The sequence below is a fragment of the Hyalella azteca genome, unplaced genomic scaffold, assembly GCF_000764305.2.
Source record: "Hyalella azteca isolate HAZT.00-mixed unplaced genomic scaffold, Hazt_2.0.2 contig3704, whole genome shotgun sequence".
Taxonomy (NCBI): domain Eukaryota; kingdom Metazoa; phylum Arthropoda; class Malacostraca; order Amphipoda; family Hyalellidae; genus Hyalella; species Hyalella azteca.
In genome coordinates, this window is record NW_025933945.1 from 220189 (window position 1) to 233796 (window position 13608).

The 13608-nt window shown below is 40.1% G+C and overlaps 1 protein-coding gene across 1 annotated transcript; it reads right to left on the bottom strand.

Annotated features, from left to right (window-relative positions):
- Positions 1 to 1236: 1236 nt before the first annotated feature.
- LOC108677513 (major facilitator superfamily domain-containing protein 6) lies at positions 1237 to 13247 on the bottom strand. Its single transcript, XM_018165738.2, has 10 exons — positions 13039 to 13247; positions 11675 to 12172; positions 11171 to 11330; positions 10282 to 10439; positions 9982 to 10166; positions 9594 to 9733; positions 3050 to 3162; positions 2506 to 2757; positions 1626 to 1765; positions 1237 to 1404 (listed from the first exon to the last, which is right to left on the bottom strand). Exons 1-10 carry the CDS (start codon positions 13094 to 13096, stop codon positions 1351 to 1353), a joined length of 1758 nt encoding a protein of 585 aa, XP_018021227.1. The 5' UTR covers positions 13097 to 13247; the 3' UTR covers positions 1237 to 1350.
- Between the last annotated feature and the right edge of the window lie 361 nt (positions 13248 to 13608).

A 13608-nucleotide genomic window follows, 5' to 3' on the forward strand; every position in this document is an offset into this window, starting at 1 on the left:
AACAAGAGGTCGCTTACACGGGACGCCGGCCTCCCGTACGAGAAAGACAGATAAGGGAAATGTAAGGTAACCTACTTACATAATAACTTAATGTAAGGAATCCTACCTATATTATAACTCAAGCCCACAACCGAGACCTGTAGTCAGACATCGCGAGCTCAGCGGTGGGGCGCTTAGCTGACACGCACAGAAACACGTCAGAAGATCCTCCTGAGGGGCAATAGCCCTGGATATACATGGTATTAGATCCAGAACAGCTGGCAAACAAAAAAACAAATGCTCATTCGCAAAATAAGTTCGCCATATAACATTTAATAAGTTCATTATATAACATATAAGTAGTTCATAATAATAATCCATGTTTTCAGGTTATCCAAACGTTACCCGGGTAACCAAATAACCCCTGTAATTTGAGAATGTTAGAAATCTCCTTCCGGTTCCCGTCATCCCGCGTAACTCTGAATCCGATTCCCAATCACTCCGAATTCAGTAAGTGGTTTTGAAACTACGTAAATTACGCGAATCAAAGAAAGTCCCGTCTGAGAAAAGTCTCAAACTTAGCATGTGATTCACATCTAACTACTGTTCTGAAATTAAAGAAAACGAAAATTTTTTATTTGTGCATACAATTTAACAATGTTCTGAGCAAACAACACTTCAATTTTTAAATCTAACGGTCCTTTCCTCCATTTTTATATGTCTCAGGATCAATCCATTGAAAACACAATGTATTTCGAGGTAATATCGCGACACGATAACTATCGTGGAAATGTACCAAGCCATTTCATTTCCATTACAAATTTTACAAACATTCATTATCATGATCTAAGATAAGACCGACAAATCAAACATTGCAATTACATGTCGTCAATCGAAAAAATTACCACTTAGTCAGTAATAACTTTTATGTTTGCGTTGGGAATAATTTCGACAGTGACTATTTTACGTTGCTCTAGAAGTGGTTTTTAGTTTTTAACGAACTTTTTAACACGTTTTTCTTAGCTTAGCTTCGCGTTTGTTCGTTTGTTTGTTGTTAACATTGACAACGAAAATTAGCCCACTTCTGATTGTACCTTTGCTGGCGAGCGCCGTATCAGTGCGTCAGGGGTACGGGTATTTGCATCATAAGCCTACTAAAAAAAATCCTGCCATAGTTTTTGCTTTTGCATTTTTTTCAAGTAAAGATTAATGTGATTCTGAAGTCTTCGATGTTGTATAACGAAGGACGAAACCAGAGAAACATAATTTTTTAATTGATCCGTGCTCCACAATGAATAGAAAATCTTAAGAAATCCATCATAAATGCATAAAATTTTTAGTAAGGAAGTTGGACAGCCTGATGCTTCGAGTCTATGAAGTTGTTTCTTCGCAAACATCGCCTGAGCTGCCTCTTTGCTGTTGAACCTGAAGAAGAAAATATGGCATCAGACTGGATTAAGAATGATAGATTATACACTTAATGATCGAAATTACGTGAAAATTTCTTGTAAATCTTCAATTTTGACTTTTTGATTAGAAGCTCATCACTTAATAATTTAAAGTGGATGTCCAGACGAAAACTCGATATAAGACAAACGTTCTACATTAAATTAATAAAAAAATCAAGCGGCAATAGTCACCCGTACCGCGGGTGGCGGAGCCATGCACGTGTAGACAAGATGTAGCAGCCAGGCCACCGCACCCACCACCGCCCACCCCACGAAGGTGGAGATGTTGCCGTATGCGTCTATCATCACGCCTGAGATTGCTGATGCCAAAGCGTATCCTGAAACAAAATATTTTTGAAATGCAATAAAAGTGCATGCTTAATTTATTCCGATGTTAACATTTAACTTGTTTCAAATAACGACCCAATATTCGACTAATCGAATTTGTTTGAAGAACCCATAATTAGAAACCGATGTTACGAATATATTTGAATGAAAAATCTCCTTCTCTACAGGCTTTTCGAGTGGCACTTGATACATTTTGGGATTTAATACGAATTATTTAACCAATGTCGCATTGAGTTAAGAACTTCGAGAAACATCTGTCGTCAAACTCAAGAGATTTTCAGTTAATATTACGTTAAATAATTGTTTTCAACAGGATAAATAGTTTTTGATTTGAATTTATAAACAAAATAAAAAGTATTGCACGGTTTCTGAACGGCCTCTAGGAGCTGTCGTACACAGTCGTCATCAGAACAAACTAACCTCGAAATGTGAGGCTTACGATAAGTTATCGATGCTGGAGATATCTCGATCCTGAATTATAGTATTCTATTACGATCCTGAATTTTTCTATCGCATTGTGTCAAGATAATATAATAATTATAATTGATTTTGTGCACAACAAATATACAGCAAGAAGGTAAGGAAACACGGAGACACGTTAGTCAAACCCAACTTAAAATTTAACATACGGGTGCATGATCACAATGAACTGAACGAGGTACACATGCAACGTCACGTATACGCTATATGGCACTTTGGACACATTACTGTAGCTCCCCTAATGAATTACCTAGTACATCGTAGCAGATGTTACCGAGACTCTGGACGGTGGTGGACAGCCCTACGGGGGAGTGGCGTTTCGCGTTGATGACGACCAACGTGTAACCCAAGCCGTACACCGGGCCGCACAGGATTTCCACCAGGATCGTGGTCCATAGGGGGGCCCACTTACTCGTTACAGATATTAGGCCCAACCGAAGGACGTGGAGAACGAATATCAAGGATTCTATTCTCTCGGATCCAAATTTCTTAACCAGCATATCTGTGAATCAAGGCATAAAGAATATTCAACAACTTTACTTGGCTTAATTATTTCCATCGTTTCATTAATTTGGAAAAAAATCACATGAATTATATTTATTCGCAGCTTTTTCATCCGTTTCTAGAAGTATTCCCATAAACTGGTTTTAACGATCAATTATGTGAATCTTTCGCAAATGATACGTATTATTAGTGAGGTGCTTATATACATCTATTGGCTAATAAAATGTAATTCTTTTGAGAACCATCTCGCAGTGTGATATGCTGCTTCAGTTGTGCAAAGAGAAACGAACCGGCGTAGTGTAGGCAGGGGAGCTCAGATGCGCTTCTTACGAATAACGTCAGCCCTTGTATGAGCTTTACCCACTTCATGGCAGGAGTTCCTGCCGCAACTTCTTCCTGTAAACTGTTATATTAATTAACCAGCTTACCAAAAATCATATCAAACATACGTAGGCCCATGATTAAAGTTATTATTCAAATTCCAACCATGAGTAAAAAAACGTCTTGAAGACAACCTCGAAACACGTTTTGATGGCCGCAATTGGATTATGTGGGTGGGGGTATTTTCTATTGTTTGCAAACCTCCATGGAAATGTGCTACGAAACGGTCAACATCGACTAAAACATCAACTAAACATAACCTAAATATCAACTAAAAGGTGACATAATATTAACAAATACTGAAATACATTTACATTTAGTTTAGAAATAATTATTATGCAAGTTTCATTGCAGACAAGAGGATGTTCTTTATTAATAATTTTCTTAGGCAGATTGAAAAGCAAGTTACAAAAAGAAATTTAAATAGAATGCGATGTTTCGACTGTACAATATTCGTTATCAAGAAGGTGGAGAGTTTTGCAACACTTAAAATATAAATTTAGAAATGATAGTAGTACAAATAAAGGGTATTGTGTATACAGTTCGGAAGGAAAATTTAAAAATACTCTGAAAATAATTTCAGCGTCTTGCCCTGTCCGGTAGTTGATAGCTGGAGACTCGTTCTTGATAATGAGAGCCACAGCTTTTGCTAGTCATGAAGCGTCGGGGCACCGCATGACGATGCCAGTGCACCGGATCGACACTTCTCCGGACCCGCCTGCGAACTCGCCTGACTCAAACGCAAACCTACACGCTCAACTTAACGGAGGCGCAGCCGTAGGCCACCAATTTTACTCTTTAATAAGCCCTGAAGCCAAAGCCTAGCTTCACTATGCATTAACTTTACTCAGCCTCAGAACTAGAAGCTGCAGACTACGCTTGAACTCCGTAATCCATACAAGTGACACTACCGAAAGATGATAGCGCCGTAGGTCTTCAGCCAATGCTTAAAGCATGCTCGCTCATAAGCAGGCAGTCCCCATCCGGCTATACCTACTCCGGCCTAATCTCTTCTGGCTTAACCTATTCACGCTGTCCCGGCTCACATCCTTCTTGCAGCCAATGACTGGCTCTACCCGCACATTTAGACCGCCTTTCTAACTTCTTGCAGCCAATGAGGTTAGGTTAGGTCCGCTCAGGTTTGTTTTGGGTGGAGAAAGGTTGCAGGTCGTATAGGTTAGGCCTGAAGAGGTTAGGCCAGAGAAGGTTTGGCCAGATGCAGTATGGCCATGTTTCCTTTTGGCCAGCTTATTTCGTGGCTGTGGACATCCGGCGCTATGGCTTTGAGCACTTGACTTCATAGGCCGTTATGCACTCTAGCGTTCTTACCTATGGGAAGGAATATGAACTAAGTGTGAAGTTTGGCTAAGCTGGCCTCCGGCATGCGCCCCAACTTAACCAGTCATAAGTCCTTCAATACCAAACGGGTTTGCTTGAATTTGGGAATATAAGTAGTTATTATCAATACACTGCTTAGGAATTAGTAAATATTTTTACATTATTGATTTGTAAATTAAAACGAATAAACACATTTTTAAAGCAACTTAACCAATAAAAATAATAAGTCCTTCAATACGAAACGAATTTGCTTGAATTTTGGAATCTAAGTAGTCATTATCAATACGCTGCGGTAGGACAATCTTCTAACAAAACCGTGGAGATATCGTCCATACATAAAATATAATAAGCACAACGGACAACGAAAAAATAAAATATCTTATCTATTAATAAATACGAAAATCAATAACCTTATTATAAACCCTGTAAAAAATCTATAGACTGCTTCAAGAATTTAATGTTGTTAATAAATTTTCTTGTGATAAAGAAGGTTGCAGACTTCTTCAAAATTTTAACTACATTGGACTCACTAGCACGACTTCATGCGCTACCTCACATGCCATCTATACGTACTCTTCAGGACCTAACAAAACCACACGCTGGAGGTTCACAACGAGACCATCTCCTGTACACAAGTGCTGTGCAATTTAGGAACTTAATATAAAATTCGATCTAAATGTAACGAATAGACTTCCAAATTCAACCAAATGCACTCCCGTGCTGCGACTCAAGTATGTGTAGCGACCATGTATATATATTTCCTTCAGTTACCCCCGTAACTCATTTTCGAGGAACGTTGCTGGCCTAGTGAATTTTAGCAGAGTTACTCATTAACTCTGACTCAACATTATTATCCATGTTATTGCCTTAAGCATCATTGTCAATTAGCAACTGCAGTTGATTTTGTGTTAGATATTATTTGGCTACATATTTATATCATTAGCACCGATCTAGGATATTACAACGTCGAGTAACTCCAGTTGTCATAATCATTTGCATATCTGTAATACCGTTCTTAATCTGGCCTCCGGACCTTGACTCAAAAATAACGAATTTGGCAACTTCAGGGGAGCAGAACTTCAGGAGTTACACTTCACTTTAGCTGGTCGTACCATGGCATCCGTCGGCTCAACGCCTCGGAGCGGGACAGTACGGCATTTTCAAAGTTCGAGAAAAATACTAGATAGTTCTAGAAAGGATGACGTAGCAGTCGGCCGAAGCCGGCTACTGTCACGGGAGCTTAGCACAAGGAACCTCTTGCCTCAACGGTTAGAACAGAACTCTTACCCTAACATTCAACGGGCAGCTATTTCCTCAACTTTTTCTTTAATGTTCAGTTCAAGAGTGTCTGGCTCCTGTTGCTTTATTTTCAAAGATTGCTTCATGGCGTTGAACTTTGCGATAATTTTCAAATCCCCTTTTCTCTCCATCGCTTCTGCATATTCATCTGCTGCTTGCGCAAGCGCCTTAATTTGATGCCCTCCTCCGTACACCTTTTCTTCTTCTTCAGTTCATCTAGCTCATCCAACAGAGCCTTCCTCTTCTGGGTTTTCTGGGCCTTCACATTCTGCTCTTTCTCTTTTGCCAAATAATTATATTTAAAATAATAAATAAATAATTATTGTAGGCTGTTTTGGCACTGCCAGCTGCATCTTCTTGGTGATGGTCATCTTGTCAAGGCCACCAACAATAGGCCATGGACTATCATGATCCCTTCCCTCAAGACGTCGTCGCCTATAACACAATCAGTCACAAGACAGATCACATCCATTGTATTAATCAGCCCACAGGATCGTCTGCTAATACGTGAAAAATTTTACACAACCCGGACGGAGTGCGCCGTAGCCCAACGTAGCCTGTAGACGGGGACAGTACTGGCCGCATGTTTATCCGCCGCTTGAACTGTCCACGCTACTGGCCTCGTGCGCGTGACACGCTCACAGCAGTGCAGGTGACACGCCTCAGGCAAACACAGCAGTGCGGTGTCGATATTCAATTGTCGAGTCCAGACGATATTAAGTTGTTCTATGAGATATTCCAAAAATATGAATTAATGTAGAATGTTCGCCATGCTGGTTACTCCAACAAAATGAAGAGAAACGAGTATTTTGAAACAAGACCTTATTAATCAGGGTTTAGTTGTTCCCGACGTTGAATTTTAAAAGGGCTAGAATAAAGAGTATAAAAACGACGTAGACTACAGACCTGAGTTGTTGAAGGTGATCCCACTATCCATTTTCACAAACCTCACTCGACGGCTTCTAACGACGCACTGGCGGGCAGGGCTCCCAGCCAATAATTTGAAAAAAACTTAGATGGTTGCTGAAAAACACCCAGATTCTGCAGATTTTGTGGAAAAAAAAACCCAGACAACAAATTTCATCAAAAACATTGTAATTTTACTTACTTCTGATGGAATTATATACACAACTATAACTTGTCACTTATCAATAGCGAGCGCGGTACTGCGAACTGCGAAGTGTGCGACGAGAAGTTGGGAACCGTTGCTTTGACTGGTAATGAACGCGTTCAATACTGTAATAAACGCGTACAATACCAGTACCTTCTGTCAGCTAGGGAATTTATACAATCTGACGGTTAGTACGTTGCTCCATTCATTGTGTCTTGACTCTGCATAATCAAATTTAAGGCAATGAGAATATTTCAATTATATTATTGGCTGAAAATAACTTACTTAACGAAAAAACCCAGATTTTGCCATTTGAATGAAAAATACACCCAGACACCCAGGTGACGGCCAAAAAACCCAGATATGGGTGGAAAAACCCAGCGCTGGGAGCCCTGCTGGCGGGCTGGAACGACTCGAAACGAGAAGATTTCGGCACCTTATTATACTGTCCTCGTGTACAGGCTTATTTGCCGGATAGTCATCAAGCGGCCGACATTTGCCAGATCTAATTGCCATCTGCACTGTCCATTGTCACTTTTACAGTGATTATGATGCCCGTCACCGAGCCGTCCGTGTCTGTCCCGTGTTTCGAACCAGCCTACAGTTGAACGGCCACGCGTCTTAGGACGATAAATTTTGGAACAGAGCTATGCTATCTGAAACCTAACCCCAGCTGCTGTGAGCTAAATGTTACGTAATTTAACGAAGCTGCGGAAGTCACTCGTTGAAGGACGATAGATTTTGGAACAGAACTATGCAATCTGAAACCTAACCCCAGACAGATGCTGTGAGCTAAAACTGACCGTCTGGCGGTGCGCGGCAGGATTCATGTGCTCCTAATATTTAAAGCTTGATGATGTCATGGGCTGGTTACCGACGGATGGCTTAATCCGTGGTTGATTGGTGGTCATCCGGAAATTTGCTAGGCGTTCCTTTCAAGGCGGATTGGTGCACAATTTTGGTGGTGCACGGCTGCGTACTCGGATGTACTTACGCAACACGTAATTTTTTGTGCGTAAGTACAAAAAGTTGAGAAGTTTTTATAATCCGGCCCCAGGGGTGCCCTCGTTCTTATTCGGTATATGCACTAGCTTTCGATCATCTAAGCAAGTTTCTTTTAAATAAAATGCTTTCACGTCTTTGACAGTCTGACATTATATTTGGAATTCTAATTTAGTTGATCTCTTGTACATTCTAAATCTATCTACATTTAATCGGTTTTGTCAATAAAAAATCAAATGCTGTCTGTCCAAAGTACGTGAAATTGGGCTCAGGTGGAAGGTGCCTGGGACTAGGATGAATCTGGGTCGGAGGTTTCTATCCGCACACTTCATTAGTAGCGGAAAAAGTTTCCATGCCATGACTTGTGTCTTGTCCAATTTCCTTATAATTTAGTCATTGTAGTGCATCACCCGCGCGACACAGGAACCGTGCACTAGCATCGTAGGCCGGTCCACACGCTCAGTTTTACCCAACGAATTATCTGTGCAGTCTCAAGTCGGAGTGAAATCGATGCAATTTTTAGAACGTCCACACGGTGCCGACATATCTGTGTAGTTTGCTCAGTTATGTGCGATCTCGCCATGGAGGAGGCAGTACTTTGGTCAATTTTGGCATTGTACCTTATTAAAATAAGCTTGGATCATTTAGGAAATGCAAGAAATCAAAGTACCAGAGAGATGGCTTGTAACTGTCATCTTCTCCAGCTCCAGATCGAATCAATTTATTAATTTTCCCAATTATTTACAACACTCCTCAACTATTAATTTTTGTATAACCGTTTCTCTGTTTGCGCTTTCATCGATTTATTTGAATCTTTCTATTGAATTCTCATATGCTTCCACCTTTTTGAACCTGTTACACTGGTCCTTGGATTTAACTCGCCAAATGCAAGGAAAACTTCGTATAGAGAAATAAATTCCTGCAGAAATTCCTGAGAACATTACCGAAGGTCCGCCATTGTCGCCAGACCAATTGAAGCGGCACAATTTGAATTGGGAAACTGTGTTACCGTCTACGCGTTCCGCGCAGTTCAACGAAATCTATGCTGTGGAGCTCATATATCGCTGCAACTGTGCATTCTTCGCGCCGGCTTCAAAACTGCGCTGTTTTCCCGTCCACACGCAACGTTTTATCTACAACGTTCTGAACTGCGCAGGCAAATTGTTGTGTAAAACTGAGCGTGTGGACCGGCCTTCATGCGGTGCCCCGACGCTTCAAGACCAGCGAAAGCTGACGCCTGTCGATTATCAAGAGTGAGTCTCCAGCTATTAACTTGCAAACTACAGGATACGTCTGGACGCTGAAATTATTTACAATGTAATTCTAAGTTTTGATTTAGGACTTTATCCACTAAAGTTACTAAACCCTTCATTGGTACTACTGTCATTTCTAGATTTAAATGTTAAGTTTTGCAAAACTCTTCACTTGCTTGATTATAATTTTGTGTATATTCCACACATCGCTAGATATCCTTCGGTAACTTACTTTTAAATTTGCCTACATCAGAAAGAGTTTCATTCGACTCATTGGGAAGATAAATAAGAATATTATTAATGAAGAACATTGTCTGGTCTTCAATCGAACTTGCATAAAGGAAAGGCTTCTGCCGAACTATTCTAGTTAAATAATTATTACTAAACTAAAACTTGACTGCTTATTAATTGGAATTAAGCTAACTAGCAGCTACTTGGCATGAAACTCACGCGAATAAGTAGATATTGGGCACTGCATTTAGTACGCCACTCATGAGTGAAGATAAGAGGTAGACGAAAAAATGAAACTGCTTCAGGAGGGGCTTGACGGCTTTCCACACTGTGTCCTCCTCCACCTTCAGGACTGGCACCTGGCAATCAGTAAATTCATTACTTCCGGGAAAAAAACATAACATTAAGGGTGTGTATTCAGGATTTCTGTGATGGATTCGAATCTTTTTGTTAATGCAAGCATCTATCTTTGACGGAATACATTATTACTTTAAGTTTAGTGTTGAAGTTTGATGGTTAATAAATGCCTACTTCATCCAATATATATTTTTCTTTGAACAGCAATGGACAAGCGAAGAGGAAATTTAAAATTTGTTATTCTTCTTACTTTGAGACGACTAGCGACGATGACGTCAAGTCCCAGGAAAACGGCAACCAGGATGAATGCTGGTGTGTAATCTTTAGTTTGTGCTTCCCCCGAGTGCCAGTCCACGAGAAAACTGGCAAGTGGACCTAGAAGTCCCCAACCCAACACCCCCCACAGCCGTTGACTTCCATAGTCACCGTCCTTACCTGCATAGAAACAGATGTGCTAGCAGGAATGAAATAATTATGAGTATTTGTTCGAAAGTTCACTATGATATGTGAAGGGTTATGCAGCCAATTTCCCGGAACAGTAGCAGCTCACCAAGCTTGTCCATCGAAATAGCGTCGGTGAAGGAGTTGGACGTCGAGTAAGATATTTCGGACACGACATTGAGCACCACCAGGAACCAGAACGCTCTTGAACGAAGAGGATTACCGCCGCACTCTGTCGTAGCCCACTGCCCTCCAACGCACTTCAGGCTGCACGCGAGGCTCAAATTGCTTGTGCGCAAATCTTGTAGGTTGTTTTACATATGGAAATGAAAAGCATATTCATCAAAGCATCATAGCGAAAAACATGTTTATGCAAAAATAGCCGTCTAGTCTCAGTTTCAAAAGAAAGACTCATATTTCGCAAAGAAATGACTCATCGCATACCTATTTCATATTGTAATTTGTAAACTAGTGACGGTATAGGGTGAAACTCGTTCAATTCCCTCAAACAAATGATTGCCCCAATAATATAATTTATCGAGGCATCCTTATATTATAAAACTTTCAATAGTCATCACGCATGTCTCTATTCTGGACCTGAGAAAATGGTACGTATCTCATTGATATGATGTTATCGTAGACTTATGTGAAATCTGTAAATATTTCCACACTTCGTCGTAAACATTAATATAATTTCACACAGTCTTCAATAAGTCGTGCCTGCCAGCTTAGCCCCCGAGCTACGCTGGCAGTATATCAAATAACCAGTGCAAGTAATATCAAAGACGTATTTTTCACTGCAAATAAATATTGGCGTAAAAATAATTTGTGTTCATTTCAGAGTCACTGATGTAATTGCGCTCCTGAAAGGAAAGATAGTGTCTCTCATCCTTCCTTATTTTTGTTCACTCACTTGAAATATTCACATTTTATGTACGTATGTACTCATAATAGAAAAAAAATTTCATCCAAAAATCATTCTACAGTAGTAACAGTACCTGCCTGCATAGCCCGACGGCTCACATTGGACGCTGGCATCGCCAGGGGCGGCGACGGCGTAGGTGGAGAAGTCGGAAGACGAGTTGACGAGCGTCAGTTGAAGCAGCGCCGACGTCCAAGTAAACTGGCAGTCGCGACCTGCCTCCAGCTCACAGGAACCTGCAGGCCGGAACCCAGCTACTTTTGAACTCCGCATTCTTCCCATTATTTGTCACTTTACCAGTTGACGTGGTGTAAGCTCATCAATGTCTACGCTACTGCATGGAGTTGCCCATTACGAGCGTACTTTGGACTTAGAGCATGCCATGCTCCTCCTAAGATAATCGTATAAGTTGAATCCTAGTTAAGCTCGAGTTTATTCTTAGGGAAAAGGAATTGTTTATTCAAATTGGTTAACACTTGGACTGTCATTGATTTTGGTTAGCATCCTAGTTGAATTAAATAATTTGAGCAAATCATAAGCTGCTTAAAGGTGACACAATAAATAACCGTGTAAAACTAACCGTTATTTGGTAAGACGATAAAGAGATCTTCCCATGGTAATGAAGTTTTGTTCGATGATCCCAAGTGTTCTGTGACACTATTCTCGCCACATCCAGGCTTTGAGAAAGTCTGGTTCACAATATAGTTTGGCAAGAGATCACTTTGTGCTAACTCTAACCCTTGAGGCAGTGATACTTCAGTTGCCACATTCCCAGATTTAAAGCTGAACGACGACGAGTTGAACATGTCTCGTTGCACGATCCACGCGTCGGCGTAGCAAGGAGCCTTCGTGAACTGGGGGATGAATGCGACGCCACTGAGGGAGAGGCAGCAGAGCAGCACCATCCCGACGAAGAGAGGTCGGCGGGTTAAAGGGAAAGCGTCGGCCAAGGTGGAGAAGAAGGGCTTCACTACTACTGATATCATTAGGATTACAGCACCCACCGTCCCCATCAGGGAGACAGAGGCGCCCAACTGAAGACTTATCACCAGCCCGAAAGGTACAACGGGTGCCATACCTGACGAAATATTAAGCACGATACAATATTTAATCGCGCTAGCGGCTAGACTAACACTTGAACTGAAATTATATTTGTGCTTTGCATCAAACTCTAAAAGCATAGTAAAATAAAATGTTCAAATATCATAGAAAATTTACATTTTACACAGAATTTAATGCATGTCTCCCATAACCTATTTAGTAGGCCATTCAACGGGATTTGATTTGAGTATCTTGAATAGAAGTCAACGCATAACTTGAGGCTACAAAGTCTGAGTTTATGTCGTACATTTCAAGACTAGGAACAAGAACCCCAGAAAAGTAGAAAACGGTCTCGAATTTATTGGTGAGACCTGCGTCCTTCTATGTTCATGTCTCTAAATCGTTGCTCTCCGCAAAGTTTGCATTCATGGGGTATAATTTATTTTTGACATCTTTCATACTCTAATTTTGTTTTTTGAATTAATGGATGAGACTTGACTCATAAGTAGATTACTTTACTCTTCTAAAGCAATTATTTATTTTGTTACTTGGTATGGAAGCAAAAGATTGTCCATGTTCGCTCACATTCATATTATTTATACTGGTAAACGTTTAATTATTTTTTAGAATTTATGGATGAGGCTTGACACACCGCAATAAATTGCTTTTCTTTTCTATAAAGTAATTCATAATTTTATTAGACGGTATGGAAGCAAAAGACTGTCTATGTGTCAAAGCTCGCTCGCATCATTCATTATAAAGTTGAGATGTGCTAAGTAAAATGAGTGCTCTTGTCCATGGAAATCTTTGAGCAACGCATGCAAATTAGACAGCTTCTTTTGAAAAAAAAATGAGAAGGATGTGTGTGTTATACCACATACACCCAAGTCCTCGTTTACTTACCTCCAAAGTAGAAGAAGAAATGAAGCTTCATCAGCCAGGAATCCTTGTTAATCTTCATGGCGAAGAATTGCAGTAAAACAAAGATCTAAAAAATTTTGCACTGAAAAACTCCGATCAAAATTTATTCTAAAAAATGAAGTTACAGATGTTTCAAGAAACGAATAAATTTATTAAAACATTGAAACGTAATAATCGATTCACTTAAATTGGTTCCATGCTTGAAATTCTGGAGTGATAAGTTGAAATACGTTAAATAATATTCAGAACATGTAAATTATGTTATGGAAATTATGAGATCTCATTTTGTTAAATTCGACGACGAATCTGAAAATTGTTCCGGAATTTTTTCGGAGTTTATTAGGGACATTAGCAAATTTACAAAGGTAATTCGCTTCGAAAATTAGCAATTGCAACTAAAAACTATGTATATGGGTTGAAAATAATTGCCACCACCATAGTGCAGCTGTAACAAATTAGAAGAAAAATGAATTAATGCTTTAAAGTTGGTGACTTGACAAAAATTATGGGGACAAAAATCGAAAGGATTGAGCTGCAGAGGAACATAAGCTT

Coding starts and splice junctions, on each gene's coding strand:
- LOC108677513 (XM_018165738.2), bottom strand. CDS start 13,096: ATGAAGATTAACAAGGATTCCTGGCTGATGAAGCTTCATTTCTTCTTC. Junction 9,734..9,981: donor TCGTCGCTAGTCGTCTCAAA/GTAAGAAGAATA, acceptor ACTGATTGCCAG/GTGCCAGTCCTGAAGGTGGA. Junction 1,405..1,625: donor GCATGGCTCCGCCACCCGCG/GTACGGGTGACT, acceptor TTTCTTCTTCAG/GTTCAACAGCAAAGAGGCAG.